We start from the raw sequence: 18,226 nt of genomic DNA on the forward strand, positions 1-18,226 counted from the left end.
CAATACAAACTTAGTAAATATATTTTGTTTGATAATATAATAATAAATATATATTGTTTGATAATATACTAATTAATATATATTGCTTGATATTATAATAAAAAATATATTTTGCTTAATAATATAATAATATTTTGCTTAATAATATAATAGTGTATTTGCTTTAAAAATTGTTGTGACATTAAAATTGTATACAATATACAATAACAGAGCTCATTGCGTTCTGCGTACATGGGCATCTTGCCATTCCACGGCCCCAAGTCCAGTTAAGTAGGATTTAAAGCGATTTCTGATGTCAGTGGCATCTTGACTGTAGCTGCGGTTTGTTTGTATGCGGTTATGAGCAGGTGTCTTGCGTCGCCAGATACCTTCCACGATTTCTCCTCCAGGTGCTATGGAGTCGGCAAACCCTAGTGAGCTGTATGGGTTTATATTCTGCTCTCTCAAAACATTGTGGAGAACACAAGTTGCTAGGATAACTCTCTTTGCATTATCTGGTGACATGACTAGAGTATTGTCCCTCAAACATCTCCATCTAAAAAATTTCAAGTGAAGCAAATCGTAAACAGCACATAATGAAAATGTCACATAGTGTCTAATATAATAATATTTTTTGCACATGGTGTTTCAAGCAGTAAAGTAGATTGCAGACTTGTGTATTGAGAACACTAACCTAGAAGTCATTATGCCAAAAGCATTTTCAATAGTCCTCCGTGACCTGCTTAGCCGATAGTTGTAAATTTTCTTGTCATGGCTGTCTAGCACTCTCCCGGGGAATGGCCACATTAACCATGGCTTAGGAGGGAATGCTTCATCTCCTACCACCACAAATGGTAATGGCTGAGAAGTTCCTGAAATAAATACAAAATCATCGAATGACCCCTATTGTACATGTCACTCTGGGGAATTAAGGATGCCATCAAATTCCGATGAATATTAAGTGATATTTCAGCACTTTGTGGAAATATTTAAAGGCAAGAAATTTGTGACCTAACAAAATTTTTAATTACCTGGCAAGTTTGTTGGGGATGGTATATTGAGCTGGCCAGACTCCATTGCAGCGTTTAGTGAACACTGGTCGAAAGTTCCACCATCAGAAAACCGTCCGGGAGTGACAACATCAACATATGTGAATCTGTACTTGGCATCACACATTGCCATAAGTACAACACTAAAATAATTAAAAAGGTATTTGCCACGTGACAAGTAATGTGCTAGTTTACAAGCAGATTGCCAAGACCCAACACTTGGTTTCAATGGCAACATGGTTATATTTTGTAACATATTTCACAGGTTGTTTAATCACTAATAAAAAAAATTGCTACTCTAAAAAAGAAATGTGTGGAGAGAAGGTGGGGGAGAGGCGCAATAAGAAAAAAACCATCCTAGAAATGCTTTACAAACATTTTTTTACCTAAAAGTCCTCTTGTAGTTAAAATACATTGAGCCGCTGTTATGTGGTGCTTGGATTTTACAATGCTTCCCATCTACACTTCCCAAGCAATTGGAAGAATTCCATGTTTGCTCATATCTGTAATACAAATAGAATCAATTGTCAATTCATTGTTGAGACATTTTGTTACATGATGCATAAATTGATGTGAACAACTAAAGTATTTGAGATAAAAATCAGTGTTTTCTCATACATGATAATTTAGCAGGTACAAAATAGCACTTTTCTAAACAATGGTTTTTATTTAACTGAAAAAATAAACAATTATTTATAATATCTTACCCTTTGGCGATATCGAGCCAGGCATCCTCAGTAGATGGAGTTACCAGACAAGTATGACGCAAACGATCCCAAATAGCATCACAAGTGGTATAAATTATTTCTCTCGCTGTGGACAGCTCTGATCTAAAAAAATTGCTATCAATTTGATGCTGTTGTTATAAAATCCCCAGTGGCTAAGTAAAGTAGAGTGAGTGTGAGTCGCAGTTCTGCTGATATCGCTTTTCTCAACTAGGTGTCCGATTTAACAATGTCTTCTTTAATAAATTCCAATATGTGATTGAAGCATTGGGGTGTGACACGGACAGCTTCTTGGTAAAGGTGCTCGTGGGAGTTGGTGCGTTGATAAACTTCGAAAACACTTATAACCACCTTGCAACACTCTATTAAGGTTAGGCATTTGGATCCAAAAATGTTTTGTAAACTAGTGCTAATCTAGTTTAGTGGGTTCTTAACAAGTATCTACTTAGCAGGGGGCAAAACAAACACGTTAACACTCACCGAGCTTCTAGTCGTAAGAGAGCGAACCCCGGTTTTTCTCTCGGCGGTCTCGCGACTTTCTCGTTTCCGGTCAAGCCGGAGTTCTCGCGAGCCGAGTCGATGATATCACATCTCCTTTTGTTTGTTTGGTGCTGATCTTTTACCGGGGGTGTTCAGTGGATTCTGGGAGATCCCGTGGGGCCAAACCCTCAGCAGCCTGTATAGCCTGTAGGCGACTACTTGCTGGTCTTCTGCACTCTCAAGTGCACATGGGCAAACCTGAGTTTTCCCCCCCAGAGTCTGGTGTCTCTGTGAGTAGAGCCTGGTAATTCTACTTTGCTTCTAGGGCGCTTTGGTACTCCGGGTATCCTTGGAAACGCGAGGTTTCGGAAAAAGGAGTCTGGGAACTCCTTTAAAAGGGTTGAGAGTCTGGGATCTCTCCAAATGTCGCCGAGAGTCTGGAATCTCTCCGACGTGGCTTCCCCCTTGTGAAGCTCACACCGCGCTTTCGCCTGGACCGAGCAACAGGTCCTCGTTGGCGGTGTCCATGTTTTCTTTCTCCTCCGCACAGTCTCCTTCCAGAAAAAGGTCTCTGGCTTCGTTGGTAGGTTCAGCGCGGTCTCCTGTGGACAGGTTTCCGGCTGAAGTCGCCTGCTCTGCACGGTCTCCTGCAAGCAGGTTTCCGGCCGCAGTCGCCTGTTCAGCGCGGTCTAATGTCGCGGGGTTTTCGGCTGTGGGGGAGGACGTGGAGCCGCCTCCTTCCAACGGAAGACTCTCTATTTTGAGGTGGTCTCTTCCATCGTCTCCACTAGATGCCTCGCTGCTGTCCTTGGCAGGGGACGGCGGTGGCATGGCGGTAGCCGCAGGTGTTTTCTGAGGCGTGGGTGTCTGGGGAGCCATCCGGGGACTAGGGGAACCAGCCGAGGCTAGAACTTCCCGAAGAGGGCGAACTCGCTCATGCTTCCGCCTCTTTGCGTGGAGCTCACTCTCCCGTCTCTCCAGCTCTTTCATTTCCCTGTCGTACCGCTTTTTTAGTGCAGCACGTTCTTCTCTGAGGGTTCGTAGGTCTCCCTCGAAATCAGTCTGGGGACTGGAGTCCCCCCTGATCATGGCCTGGATGTCTTCCAACGTGAAGACATCGGATGCACTTGCAGCCTGTCTGGCTACGGGTGGGTTGTACGGGGTACGGGATGTTGCGTGCCGCCTTCTCCCACTTTCCTCCCGTCTTTCCACCTTCCGTTGACCTGAGGCCTGTCCTGATCTTGAAGGATTGCCCGCAGGTACTGGAGGCCTGGAGGGCTTTCCTCCTCTCCTTCTCGACGCGTTCCGACAGACCTCTACTGTGTGGCCCTTTTCCCCACACATGTTGCAGACTATGCGGGGGCACCGTTTCCTTTCGTGACCCTCCTGCCTGCACTTCTTGCACCTGATGCGGGTGCACCGGTCGGTCGCGTGGGAGGTCTCCCCACATCTCCAGCATCTCGGGCAGTCTTTTCCCAGGTGATCTCCTGCCTCCTTACAGTGTGTGTTGGGACACCTCATAATTGAATCGTAGATTGGATGTAGTAAAACGTAGTAATCTACAAAAGGAGAACACTATTTATAATAGAGGAACCCATCTTGCCTCTTTGTCTTGACAGTCCGACCACTTCTGGTCACTCTGTCACCAGTCTGAGCAACGGGGTTTGCAACCCGGCTGCTACTACCGGTTTGTCCCGCTTCTGCAGGTTTGTCAGGCAAAGCTTCACCCTTTGTTAAGCGGTCAGAAAATAAGGTATCTAAAGCTAGATCGCTTTCTACACTATCAGTTGTGCTCAGGTTAACAGGTAGCGTTTTATTATAACCACCATTGCTGCTGATACCATCCCCCCAAGCATTAGTGCCACTGTTATAAGAGTTATCACTACTGGCGTGAGCCTCGTCGTCTATTGCGTCCTCCCCATTACCAGTGTTATCTCTAATCGAAGCGGGGTTAGTAGAGTTAGACACCCTAGGGGTTAGTAAAGCGGGAAAAGCTGGTCTATCTACGACCCTTTTACTCATGGCTGCCTCTTCGGCATTCCCCACACTGGTAGGATGTATGAAAAGGTAATCATCCTCTCTACAATCAGAGTCAGAAAGCACAAATAAATGCTTACGGTTGCGCCGAAGGTCGCTCTGTCCTACGCGAACCCAATAGCTCTCTGGAGAGCTGTCCGCCCGGACTACAACCCCTTCTTTACCGACATCGGATGGAGCATTAACCCATACCCACTGCCCCGGTAGGAGGTCTGGCAGAGGCTTAGCCCTGTGTTTAGCATTCAATTTCTCACGCTTAGCCTCTTTGGCTTCGAGTTCTTTATGTTCAAATAGATCGTAGTCTACAACTCGGGGAACGGGTTTTCCCGACGTTGTCCTGATCGATCTAGCAAACATTAACTCGCTCGGGGAGTAACCCGATTTGAGGGGTGTTGATCGGTAATCGAGGAGTGATTTGTCCTTGTCCGTTGACATGTCCCACATCCGTTTGACGGTTTTGACTGCCCGTTCTGCTAGTCCGTTGGATGGCGCATACCTTGGGCTGCTGGTGGCTATTTGGAAACCCCATGCTTGCGCAAAGTTGCGATATTCCTGGCTAGCAAAACATGGTCCGTTATCACTCCTGACTAATTTTGGCACCCCCAGCCTGGCGAACACCGGCTTCATTGCCTGGATTACAAGACAAGAAGTCTGAGCTCGAATCCGGGGTACCTCGATCCACCTGGAGTAATAGTCCATCATGACTAGGTACAAGTTACCTTGATGTTCCATAACATCACACCCAATCTCCAACCAAGGAGCTGCTGGAAGCTGAGCATGCTCCATGGGCTGGTGTTTGATAGAACAGTGTCTAATACAGACATTACATCGAGAGACATAATGGTCTATATCACCACTCATTGAGGGCCACCAAGTGAATTGCCTCATTTTTACTCGCATCTTTTCGATCCCCTGATAGCTTTCATGGAACCGTGCCAGGTAAATGGGCCTCAACTCATTCAGGATGTAAATTCTGCCTTTGAACAGAATTAGACCCTGGTATGACGTAATCGTATCACGACTACCATACAACTTAGCGAGCTCTGCATCCAATTTCTTTTTGTCTGGCCACCCTTTCGCAAGGTATTCCAAACATTTTCTGGATGTTGTGTCTCGCCGAGTGGCGTCAAACAACTCAGTTCGTCTACACGGGTCTAGCATCTCTGCAACCTGTGTCTCGACGTACTGTTCCACTGCGGAACAGTGACCTATGTTTTCACTGCTAGCAGCGCTAGGCCGACTCAGTGTGTCTGCTAAGTACATTTGAGGTCCTGGGGCATGAAAAATTGAATACCCGTACCTCATCATCCTCATTTTAAACCGTTGTACCCGCACAGGTAGCTTAGACAGATCTTTGTCACCAAGGATGGAGACTAAAGGTTTGTGGTCTGTCTCTACCTCAAAATATCGACCTACCAGGTAATAATCGAATTTTTCGCAGGCCCATGTGATTGCCAGCGCTTCTTTTTCGACCATTGCATACCTAGTTTCGACCTCAGTCAATTTGCGTGAAGCGTATTCGACTGGTTGCCAAGTGTTCAGCTCGGTCTGCTGTAATAGCACAGCACCGAGAGCATACTGGCTTGAATCTGCTGACACGCGATGCAGCTTATTCAAGTCGAATGCACATAGCACAGGGGCTCGTGACAGTTCCCGTTTGATCTGTTCGAAAGCCAACTGTTGACTACTGCCCCACAGCCACATGCTGCGCGCTCCCATCACTGCATAAATAGGTATAGCTAAACCCGACAAATTTTTGGAAAACTTGCCGAGATAGTTAACCATGCCGATGAAGCGCCTAGCAGCTTTTTTATCTTCTGGGGGATTTAACTGACAAATTGCTTTTACTTTGTCTGGGTCTGGCCTTACACCTTCAGCGCTGACAAGATGTCCTAGGAATTTGACCGAAGTACAGCCAAATTCACATTTGTCTTCGCGAAGTGTCACTCCAGCAGCTTCGATCTTGGATAGAACCTTTCTCAACCGTTTCCAGTGAGTGGTCTCATCCTTACCGAAGATTAAGACATCATCCATTAGACAGATAACTCCATCCATCTGGCCTAATATCTTTTCCATGCCCCTTTGGTAATACTCAGGAGCTGATGATATGCCGAAGGGCATTCGTTTAAAGCAATACCTCCCCCATGGAGAGATGAACGTCGTCAGTAGCTTGCTCTTAGGGTCGAGCTTGACTTGCCAAAATCCGGAATTTGCATCGACCTTGGAGAAAATCCGACCCTCGGCCAGTCTTGACAACATGTCACTGACCCTTGGGAGTGGATATGTCTCCCTTTTCACCCCTTTATTGAGGTGGGTAAGGTCTACACACATCCTAATGGCGCCATTAGGTTTTGGAGCTATGGTCAGTCCCGAACACCAATCAGTTGGTTGTTCTACTGACTCAATAACTCCCAGCGCTAACATCTTCTCTATTTCAGCCTTTGCCTTGTCATAAAGACCAGCAGCTATAGGCTTCGGAGAGAAAAGATGATAAGGTTCAGTGTTTTCCTTTAGTTCAATGCTAAACAAGCCTGGCATCGTTCCTAGCCCTTGAAAGAGCCTAGAAAACTCCTTTACTGGATCAAATGCCTCAATGTTTATAGCATTGACAATTGCTAAAAGACCTAAGTCTATAATTTCTTGTGCTCCTAATAAATTTCTATTAGCACCTAGCACCACATGTGCTTTGCAATTAGTGGACTTTCGCTTGCTGTTGATCTTAATATCAGCAACTCCTGCCACACTCAACCTCTTTCCACCTGCGCCAACCAAAATTGTGGAACTAGGAGAGAGCGGCAAGTCCAAAGACTTTTGAGTTCCCTCTGTCAACACAGTGACATCCGCCCCAGTGTCTAGACAGAAAGGAACGTTTTGGCCATGGACCGAGAGCGCGAGTCTGAAATCACCAGCCAGTCAACTAGAGTCCCGGTTAGAAACTAGCCTGACCTTTTTATCGCTATTGCGGCCTTTCCCTGATTTAAAGGGGCACTCGCTCTCCGCATGATATTTACCGTCGCATGTACGGCACCTGTTTGGTCTGCCACACGCACCTGCCATGTGCCCAAGTTTCTTGCAAACATTGCATCTAACTTGGGGGCAATCTCTAACAAAGTGATCCACTGCGCCACACTCATAACAACAGTCATCGCTTCTCCGGTAGGGAGAGTCACGGCGCCTCCGCCGGTAACTATTCCTGCCCACACGGTCCTTGGGGTTGTCTGAATCGCTGTTAACGCTATAACGGCGATAGCGATAACGTCCTTCGTGGCTACTTTCCCGGCTGTTAGAGCCGCCTTTGTAGCCACTACGACGCCCAAAGCGTTCCTGACTACCCTCACGGCTGCTAGAGCCGCGTCCGTAGCCATCGTAACGCCCTTGACGTTCTCGACCCTTGTAGCCGTCTCTGCTACCATCCCTTCTCTTTCGCCAACCGTCCCGGTCCTCTCGCCTCCATACCTCGCCAACCTCCTGTTTGACACGCTGCTGTGCCCCACCGCCTGTCGCCTCCAAAGAGACACGAGCCCCTGGGGTCGGCACCGCAGCATCCTGTGTCGCACTAAGTTGGGCGGCAGCAGGTCGAGTCGAACTAGACTCCGCCGCGATCATCTCTGAAGCCTCTTGCGCTACGTTTCTGGTTCGAAGAAGGTTCGTCAACCTCTCCCAATCCAGATCATTTTGGGCCATTAATTCCCTACTCAATTTTATGTCGCGCAGTCCATTCACGGCAATGACTAGGGCAAAGCTCCTACGTGAATCGTCATTCCTACCAAAATCGAGCTGCCTACTGAGCCGTTCTACTCTGAGGAGAAAATCTCTGTCGTCTTCTCCCGCAAGTTGTCTCACAGAAACAAACTTTTGGGTTTTGACGTAGACATTCTCCTCTCGTTCATAATGCCCTCTCAGCAGGCCCCAAGCCTGGTTGAATGTTGAGTCCGGGTTATTGGACTCAAAACCCAACGATCTTAGGGTTTCCCTACCCTCTTGGCCTATGGCTTTTAAGAGTGCCAGCAACTGAGCCCTAGGAGTGAAGTTGGGGACCACGACGGCCTCCCCCTCCACCGTAGCCTCACTATCCTCCATCTCAAAGTCCTTCATTTCAATACATAGGGTAAACTCTTCGCTAAACTTTTTCCAGCTACCGAATACATCAGCAGCCAAAATTTCTAGCGCAGGCAAGCTAGCAAAAATATTTGCACCCACCCTTCTTCCAGCCATAATTCTATTTTAATTCGAAAAATTACAACAGAATCTACTGAACAGTATCAATGATAGAACGGTCAACTGAGATCCGTTCGTGTATCTATGGTGTCACCACACCTCAATGCACCTCGCCGAGCGTCTACACACTCCACAATTGTCCAACACAATTCAATATACTCACCTCTACTTATCACTGTATTATTGTATTTATTTAGCACTACACTATCGTACAACTTAGCTCAATCACAAACGTATTACTCTTCTCCTGTAAGTAAACACTCGTGGTACCATGTAAACTAGTGCTAATCTAGTTTAGTGGGTTCTTAACAAGTATCTACTTAGCAGGAGGCAAAACAAACACGTTAACACTCACCGAGCTTCTAGTCGTAAGAGAGCGAACCCCGGTTTTTCTCTCGGCGGTCTCGCGACTTTCTCGTTTCCGGTCAAGCCGGAGTTCTTGCGAGCCGAGTCGATGATATCACAGTTTATTCCTGTTTCTTTTGGTAATTCGCAATTTATGAATGTGAGATAGTCCTATAGTAAAATCAAAAGTCGTTGACGTCGTTGACGTGTAAGCGCCATATTTACTTGTAATTATTAATAGCTCTGAAGTAACTGGTTATACAGAATTCTATTGGCTATTTGCGAGCACGCTCTATTTACTCATCGCTGGTGAATCGCTCAAGTGTGTTTATGCACACACTAGCCATATTTAACCCTCTTTATGACGCTCGTGATAAAATCGCCTAGTGTGCTTACACCCTAAGGCACATATGGCATTTCTTTGTTTGGTTTGAATAAGGTCCAGCTTTCTGCATAATTTCCCATTTAATCCTGAAGCTTGTCTTGTCATTCTTAAATTTCCAGATGTGTTTACTAAGTTCTGTGCTGAAAAGTCATTGACAAAAATATTTTGCCGATGATGGTAATAAATACACATATGAACTACTAAAAGTTGAGGTTTATCTTTATGACTTAGAATAAAGTAATAATTTAAAGCGATAACAACTGTCTCGGTAGCCATAGCTCAAAAAACTGTTTGAATTAGCAAAGTTGAAGACGAGTTATCTGAAGCAATTTATTATTGCGTGGGAATAAACTAAACAAAACCATGAGTTGAAAAGCATAAAATCCTTTTCAAGATTGGTTATATATCTTTTATGATTCAAATTACTGTTAATTGTTTGCAAAAATGCAGATGTATGAAAAATAACGGCCAATGAGCTTTTAGGCTATAGTAAATCTTGGGTAGATATTAATATTGTTATTTGTTTAGCTGTAAAAAATTAGCTTTATAAAGGGTGGTTATAGATAGTTTTCATATTTTTTTTCACAGGGCCACTTATTCCACACAAGGCCTACTCAAGGAGGGGCCATTGACTATTGCATAAAAATAGCAAAAAAGCAATGATGCTGATAAAAAAAAGGAGAACAGGTGTGGATACTCTGCCACCCAATAAAGCAAAACTGTCAACTGGTATGTTTCATGAATTCAAATTTTTTGTGGAATATGCAAGTTAATGATTGCACTCGGTTAGCCTATCATACATATGCATGTATTGAATATTACTTCCGGAATGCACATTTGCATGTAGCTCATTGAAACACACATTGATATTGGATTCATACCAACACAGAAACTCAAAACAATAATTCGAGATATATAAATTTCAGCAGCACCAAACATGAAAGACCTGGCTCTACTTAATGAAGAAAGCAAAAGCTACTGACCGAAACCTTTACCCAAAGAAGAACTCAACTTCTAAAGGAGAATATCGATATAACCAAATTTGTTGAGGGATGGCCGCACCTGACAAGAGGCTTTGAAATGGTACGTACTGTAGGTTTTTGTCATATTATGTCGTAGTCTGTTTGAATGGACTAATAATTGCTTCCCTCGAAATACCCATTGTTTATAATGATGTGTACTGTTGGATGGCACAAGGGGGAGGCAAATCCCACTCTTTTCAAAAGGGCTCAATCTGATGCACCAACCTGTTGAATGTTTTTTGAATGGGTGCAATTGTAGTATCCATACTAATGATAGAAAAAATCAATTCAAAAACAGCCTCACCATGGTGCAGCCACATCAGCATAGTTGCACCATACATACCAGCCCAACTATTTGCCAGTAGCCTTGAATTAATAATTGTCATTTGATTACACAGATCGAGTATGAATTCAGACTAATAATTGGTTTGGAGACTGATGTTGCCAATGCAGATGATTTCACTGATATGGTTATGATCATGACAGAGAAGAAAGGTACAGTATGTGGAGAATCATGGCATCCATAGTTATAACTCTATACTCACTCCTACAGGCAATATCCTAAACTAGTTATAATCAGTTACATAATATAATCATCCCCCAACCCTACCTACCCACATCACTATAATGTGGTTGTAGTAGAGTTTAGGTATGACTTGTATTATAATAATTACCCAACACTTAATACAGAGTTAGATAACTCTTAATCATTAACCCTGCTTAGATCCACATCACTATATTACTAGTTGTAGCATAGTTTACATGAGTGATTAGTTATGAGTTGTATTATTATCATCTCCTAACTCTTAACACAGAGTTAGATAACTCCTAATCATTTACCCTGCTCAGATCTACATCTATATTACTAGTTTTAGCATAGTTTACATGAGCTATTAGTTATGACTTATATTATTATCCTCACCCAAACCTTAACATAGAGTTAGATAACTCCTAATCATTAACCTCACCTACCCACATAACTATAATTGTGACAGCGCATATCATTTTCAATACAAACACGGCATTTCATATAACGCACAATAGGCTCTCAAAGTGAAACTGGTCCATGCGGCCTAGACTTTTGTAATTTGAGGTCATGACTTTTCTAGGGTGAATCATATGTCAGGAATAAATTTCTGAGGTGTTTGATTAGCTAGGATGCTTTATTAAACTGTTTTGCAGACTTTAAAGTGGTTTCTAAGGACGAAAAAAATGGCGATACTTTATTTCCGGTTAATCAGTCTACGTATCGCGTTTTAAAATGTCTCACTGCAATACCGGTGGTGGTGACCTTTGGAAAGAATTTGAAGAAGTCGATGTGGATTATTTAGATTTACAGTGTAGAGAAGCAAGTAATAGTGATTCTCGAAGCAGTAAGATTAGTTTAGATCTTGAGAATGATGGATTAGATAGAAATTTTCAGCCAAGTTTTACTGATAACAGTCGTAGTTTAGGGATCCTGCCGTCACGAAAATATTTAACAGAAGGTTCGAAGCTTGGTACCAACACTCCTCTGACTGGATCTCCTGTTGCTCACTACAAATTTGATTATGCACTGCAGGTAGGTCAAAAACATTTTTTAAAACATTTCTTGTTGCTTGTAACAAAACGCAAATCTTATTTTATAGTTTCGTCAAAAACGCACATGCAGCCCAAAATATAACAATAATTACTTGACTATTGCAAGGTATAAGGCTATGAATGTACTGTTTTAAATTGAAACATTGCTGAGTTTTAACAATTGGCAATCAGCAATTACAAATGCTAATTAAAAATTATAAAAACAATCAAATTTATAAATAAAAATGTACATTTAAAAATTAAAATATAAATGGTAAATGTACGATGTACTTGAATGTCTATAGAAAACAACAAATGGTTGTTTTGTTTAATTCTTAGGTCTGCTACCCTGCCGACCCACAGCAACCTGGGCCACTCTATTTCAAATCCCCTCGGATGTGTGCGCTATTTGGAGTGGCCTGTGACACCTTCCCTGCACAAGTGAACTATCCTATTGATGAGACTGCCTGTGCGACAAAAGGAGCCAACAGCGTCGTATCCTATTTTCATCACTATCTAGAGACCTATGGCCTTGGTGAAGAGAAAGCTTTGTTCCACGCTGCCAACTGTTGGTATGCAAGCATCATCCAATGTTTTGAAGTTTCATGTTTGTATTGAAAATGTATTGATAAAATTATGTATACATTTATACATACATACTTTTTAGTGGCCAGAGTAAAAACAACGCAGTAATACAGTACATGGCTTGGCACGTTGCAAACGGGCTGCACAAGGAAATTGAACTGAATTTTCTCGTCGCCGGTCACACGAAGTTCAGCTGTGATTATTGCTTTGGCCTGCTAAGAAGAAAATACAGAACTAACAGAGTTCCTCTCTTTCTGATATAGCTAAGGTATGTTTCTCATTTTGTCAATTAGTGAAATAAGAATTTGCAAATCTTGCATGCGCTATTTATACACAAACTATCTAAAGGTTCTTGGTTACTTAATCTGAGTTGAAAGTACAACATAGAGAAATTCGACAATGTTGTACAATAAATGTAACACTAATAGACAGTGTGTGCAGTAATCGTTGTTTTGCTGCAGGCAGTGTCCAAGTAAAAAGCATGCCAATAGTGTGGAGAGTGAAGATATACAGCTTATGTCTGCAGAGTCAGCCAGGTCAGGGCGGCCTGAAATCATTCCGCCACCTTGTCTGAGCGTTAAACGTCGGCAATATCTTTTCAAAGAAATCTGAGAGTTATGTGATGAGAGCAAAAGAAATCTTGTGTGCCCAGCGCCTATTCAACAGCCATCACAGAACAATACGTCTGCTGCAACGACTGCAAAATCCTCAAAAACTACTAAAAAGTCTACTAAGGCTAACTGTATCGCCCTGATACGGAAATGTAAACATCAATCATAGACAGTAGCAGCAGTGCTATTAATTTATATTTTATTTATGCTATATTATTATATTATATTCATGTTATTTTAATAATGTTTTAATCAATTTTAACTTGCTTTAACTTAAACCTAACTTACCTACTAAACAGGTAACATTAATATCAAATTGTCTCCCCAGGCTCAGAAGCCTTGGATCGTCTACCCTAAAGACGCTAATCATTCATCTCAGTAAAAGTTCTGTGAGTGCATTGAGTAATTATTCTAACACTGATACATTTGCATCAATTTTATGCTCAAAATAATCAATTCAATGTGCAACACAATTTGGTAGTATCTCTTTTACTGTGGGTTAATGCGTTCCTTTCCAACGACACAACATGTGACCTTGACCTCACCGTTTTTATGTATTCGAGTTGAAGTGACATCATCAAGACCCATTTCATATCGTTCGCCATGTTCTCTTCCCTATAGATATCAACATTCATGAAAATATGATGTCTGTAGCGTGCGGTTGCTATGACATTCCAAAATGTCAACAAATAATACTGTTTAAAATTCAATCCATCAACTTTAAAGACGAAATTCTCAGTTTGTGGTGACGACCATATTGACCAACACCTTTTTCAATCTCAGGTTAAGTTGCTTCAATTTTAATTCCGAAAACAGTTTTGAAAAGCTGAGAAATTTCTTTATTACATTGGGCTAAAAACAATTTTGTGATCTGACCTCGTTTGTATTGAAAATGACACGACCTGTCACTATTACTAGTTGTAACTTAGTTTACATGAGCTAGAGGTTTGCATTATCTCCCATCGTCATGTTAGATGACTACAACAGCATATATCAGAAGTACAGGTTTTTGTATCCATAAAACTAAGAATTTACTACCGTTGTGATTTTATAGGTGACAAGCTTGATGATTTGAAGAAATGTGTATTGAGGGGCAAGTCAGCAGCCACCAGCTTGTTTACGGAGAGACACCTGCAAAGTATCCTGGATGATACCAGAATAGGATCAATTGTCTTGACAAAGGCACAGGGGTGCATATACCTGGTTTTGCCAACGGGAGCAGTGTTCCCAATGGCAACTGAGGTAAATGCATTTCTGGCCTATGTTAAGTGTTTGTTTGTTTTTAATCAGGAGGTACCATACCCAAGCCCATTCATCAGTTGGGGTTCTGGTGGAACGTCTGTTACGGCTGCCCTCATCATTGATGACAACAGCCTCTGCATTGCAGAGGAGACTTCTTCAAATGATGGGGGATAGTCAGCAACAGTTTCTCTAGAACTCCAACTGATGGTGTCTTGGTTGGCATCGCTAGTACACAATAGATTTTCTCTTTTATATTTATAAACATTTACATGTAAATACATAATCACAAAACCGTTCATTTTTAAACCTTTTTTATTCATATTATAGCTTTAACGCTACCATATTATATTATGCTTATACATTCATTTACCATCCGTATTTCATGGAAAAAAATAATTCATAGTAACTAACTAACCTCAATGTGTAATAGTCTTCTCCTGGTATAAAATTACAATTTTTATTATATTCTAAAAATGATAGTACCAAGAGTGAACAGGGAGCATTCATAGCAGCACAACACTAAATCACAGAATGATTTAGTTTTGGTTATTTCCACAAAAAGCATACCTGTACAACAGCTTAACTATCAATCACTATATGATTGAAAAGGCACTAGCATACCTGTAAAACAGCTCAGCTATCAATCATAATATGATTTAATAGCCACAGTATGCGTTGGCATAAGTAAATCATTAGTAAATGCAATTAAATCAATTTTGAGTACAGTTTTGTCACCATGAATTTAGATTTATTAATTATTTAAAATTCAATCAAAATTTCTCTCTGTGTAGTAGAATCAAAAGTCGTTGATGTCGTTGACGTCATTGACGTGGAAGCGCCATATTTACTTGTAATTATTAATAACTCTGAAGTAACTGGTTATACAGAATTCTATTGGCTATTTGCGAGCACGCTCTATTTACTCATCGCTGGTGAATCGCTCAAGTGTGTTTATGCACACACTAGCAATATCTCCACCCTCTTCATGATGCTCACGATAAAATCGCCTAGTTTGCTTACACCTTAAGGCACAGATGACATTTCTTTGTTTGGTTTGAATAAGGTCTAGCTTTCTGCATAATTTCCCATTTAATCTTGAAGCTTGTATTGTCATTCTTAAGTTTCCAGATGTGTTTACTAAGTTCTGTGCTGAAAAGTCATTGACAAAAATATTTTGCCGATGATGGTAATAAATACACATATGAACTACTAAAAGTTGAGGTTTATCTTTATGACTTGGAATAAAGTAATAATCTAAAACGATAACAACTGTCTTGGTAGCCATTGCTCAAAAAACTGTTTGAATTAGCAAAGCTGACGACGAGTTATCTGAAGCAATTTATCATTGCGTGGGAACAAACCAAACAAAACCGTTTGAGGTAACCATGTATTCAAACTATCTGGGGGCGAGTTATCCATGTTTGACTGTATATATACACACAGTTTTCTACCTGCTCATTATTCTGTTTGCTTACTCGTCTTTCTTCAGTTATCTGTTATCGCAAGTTTAATATTTTTAATCACAACCCGATACATCTCAATCTATCTCCCCTTCATTTAACTACTCAAATTTTTTTATATTAACACCCTTCCCACACCAACTGGTCTTTCCAAATTCCACATACATTGCCATTGGGTTACCTGTAACTTTTGGCTCAGAACCAGAAAGCTAGCTTTCATTGCCGCCCTTTAGCTCAGAACCAGCAAGCTGGTCATCATTGCCACTCCTAATGGAGCTTTCAGATTGGACCTTTTTTTTGGGTTCCTTAACCTTACTCTCCACAGTACTATCATCTCTGCAAGGAACTACTCTCACAACTTTTCTCAAGGTTTTAGACTGGATCTCTTCTTTGGATTCCTCAACCTTGCACTCTTTGCTAGTATCTCTACTAGGCGTACTAGCAAAGTACTAGAAAAGTGCAGAATTCGCATTCTTTGCTCTCCTCCGATGATCCCTCTTTTGCTTTACCACATCCAAGCGTATCAAAGCCTCTCTATACTACCTCTCACTCTCAATCTCTTCTTCCTCCAACTCTCTCTCATCCTTCTCTACAGCAGACAATGCATGTTTGTACTGCCCCTCTACTTGCCTCCTATGCAAAAGAATAGCTCTCCTCTACTCAATGGCAGTCTCAGTCAAAACAGACTCTGACTCCATGTCCCCTACAAAACTATTCGCCTTAGCAACAAAAGGTAAACTCAAACTAGGCTTTTTCAACTTAGATTTAGGTTCCCTATTGCTACTATCCCCTACCCATTAAGCGTAATCTCTTTATTGAAGGACCCACCAATAGTACAACTTTCAAGTCCATAGTTTAATTCTGCACAAAATCTACACAATTTCTTCTTATAATGTACAGCATAATGTCCTTGACCTTTATAGTTATAGCCAACAAATCAAAGACACCGAGCAGCATAATGATCTCTAAAGCTTTTACAGGCACCCAACCTCATGTTACCTGGCTTACCATACACTTCTCTTTTACCTCCACTCTAGTTCCTACCCGACTCGTTCCCCTTCTGCTTAATAAACACCAAGTTACGCTCAGCGTCCTTTGTCAACTTCACACATCTAGTTGCTCTTCCACCCCTCCCTCTACCTGCACCTCCTCGCTTAGCACCACCACCACCTCTCTCAGCACCACCACCACCTCTCAGAAAATTACCAGCCCTCGCCATAAGTAATGATCCAGTCAGCAGTAAAGATTGTTACGATATCAATCGGAAACTATAAACAAATAAATTTATAATACTCCATATCATGTTTTTCAGGTGGTTTACTAACTTGACCTGAGCTAGGGACAACAGGTTCTCTACTAAAAAGCACGAATCTACTTCTAGAATTCCTTCTAAGCAAATCATTATTTCCTAGGCCAATTCTATCCTCAACAGGAGTCTCCTCCCTAGTGTTCAATGATGCCAGGAGTTTTATCCACATGCTCACCATTACCAAGTGTTTCTTCCCCCTGTTCACGGATCTTTAAATCAGGAATCATCACCTCCTGACTTTCAGATAAATCACTAGCATTTTTTACTATTTCAGAGTTGCCCTCTTTTGAGGAGTAACTATAAGAAAGAAGGCAGTTATCGTCAAAATCCTCAGACGTTGTATTCTCGTCATCAGAATTCAACAAAAAAAGGGTTTTCTATTTCTACGTATTTTACCCATGCCTACATTAACTCAGTAGTTTTCAGGGGATTAATCCTTTCTCAAAACTACCTTTTGAACATACATCAGTGGGGACTTTTACATAAACCATTTGGCCAGGTTTAAACTTGTCTAACTTTGAAACTACATACTTTTAATCTCAACGCTTTTTAACTTTCTTTTTGCTTCTAATTTCATTTTTTTTAAACCTTTCATCGACAACATTACTTTCAAATGAGAAACCCAAATTCGATCTGATAGCTCGACCAAAAATCAAATCACTTGGCGTATATCCTGAAAACAAAGGTGTAATTCCTTCAGATTTCTCCCATCATCCGTTCACAATTTTCACAACACTTTTTGCTAACCCATTAAAACAAGGTACTGTGGGCTACTAGTAGTTACTATGAAACCCATTTTCTCATTGAAGTTTCACCCCTCCATGGTTTAAAAGGTGTTTCTGCTTCATACATGGTTTGATGGATGACTTGACTATGCATAACACAAACATTACATCGATTTCGGTAATCTGCAATCTCTTCACTATAACCAGGCCACCAAAATGATGTTGAGCTCATCTTCGACATTTTGTTATGCCCTGATGACCTTCACTATAAATTTCCAAATACTGTGGTCTCAATGACTGAGGAATGTACTGAATAGAGTCATAAAACAATATATTATTTTAAATGCTTTATCTCTCTAGATCCATATAAACCTTTACTAAAACCATCCAATTTTTTATCATCGGATCTTTACTAAAACCATCCGATTCAGACGTTCATCCAGAATACAAATACTCTATACACTTTAGAGCGTCTGAATCTTTACTAACTCTCT

The 18,226-nt window shown here is 41.4% G+C and overlaps 1 protein-coding gene across 1 annotated transcript; it reads right to left on the bottom strand.

The window, feature by feature from the left end:
• Positions 1 to 213: 213 nt before the first annotated feature.
• Positions 214 to 1,155, bottom strand: LOC137405037 (putative nuclease HARBI1). Its single transcript, XM_068091261.1, has 3 exons — positions 1,011 to 1,155; positions 674 to 851; positions 214 to 535 (listed from the first exon to the last, which is right to left on the bottom strand). Exons 1-3 carry the CDS (start codon positions 1,153 to 1,155, stop codon positions 214 to 216), a joined length of 645 nt encoding a protein of 214 aa, XP_067947362.1.
• Positions 1,156 to 18,226: the final 17,071 nt, after the last annotated feature.

This window comes from Watersipora subatra, chromosome 9 (genome assembly GCF_963576615.1).
Source record: "Watersipora subatra chromosome 9, tzWatSuba1.1, whole genome shotgun sequence".
Classification (NCBI taxonomy): Eukaryota; Metazoa; Bryozoa; class Gymnolaemata; order Cheilostomatida; family Watersiporidae; genus Watersipora; species Watersipora subatra.

Excerpts from the sequence above, each read along its gene's own strand:
- LOC137405037 (XM_068091261.1), bottom strand. The coding sequence starts at position 1,155 with ATGTGTGATGCCAAGTACAGATTCACATATGTTGATGTTGTCACTCCC. Across the intron at positions 852-1,010 it reads ATCCCCAACAAACTTGCCAG|GAACTTCTCAGCCATTACCA; the intron begins GTAATTAAAAAT and ends TATTTATTTCAG. Across the intron at positions 536-673 it reads TTTGGCATAATGACTTCTAG|ATGGAGATGTTTGAGGGACA; the intron begins GTTAGTGTTCTC and ends GAAATTTTTTAG.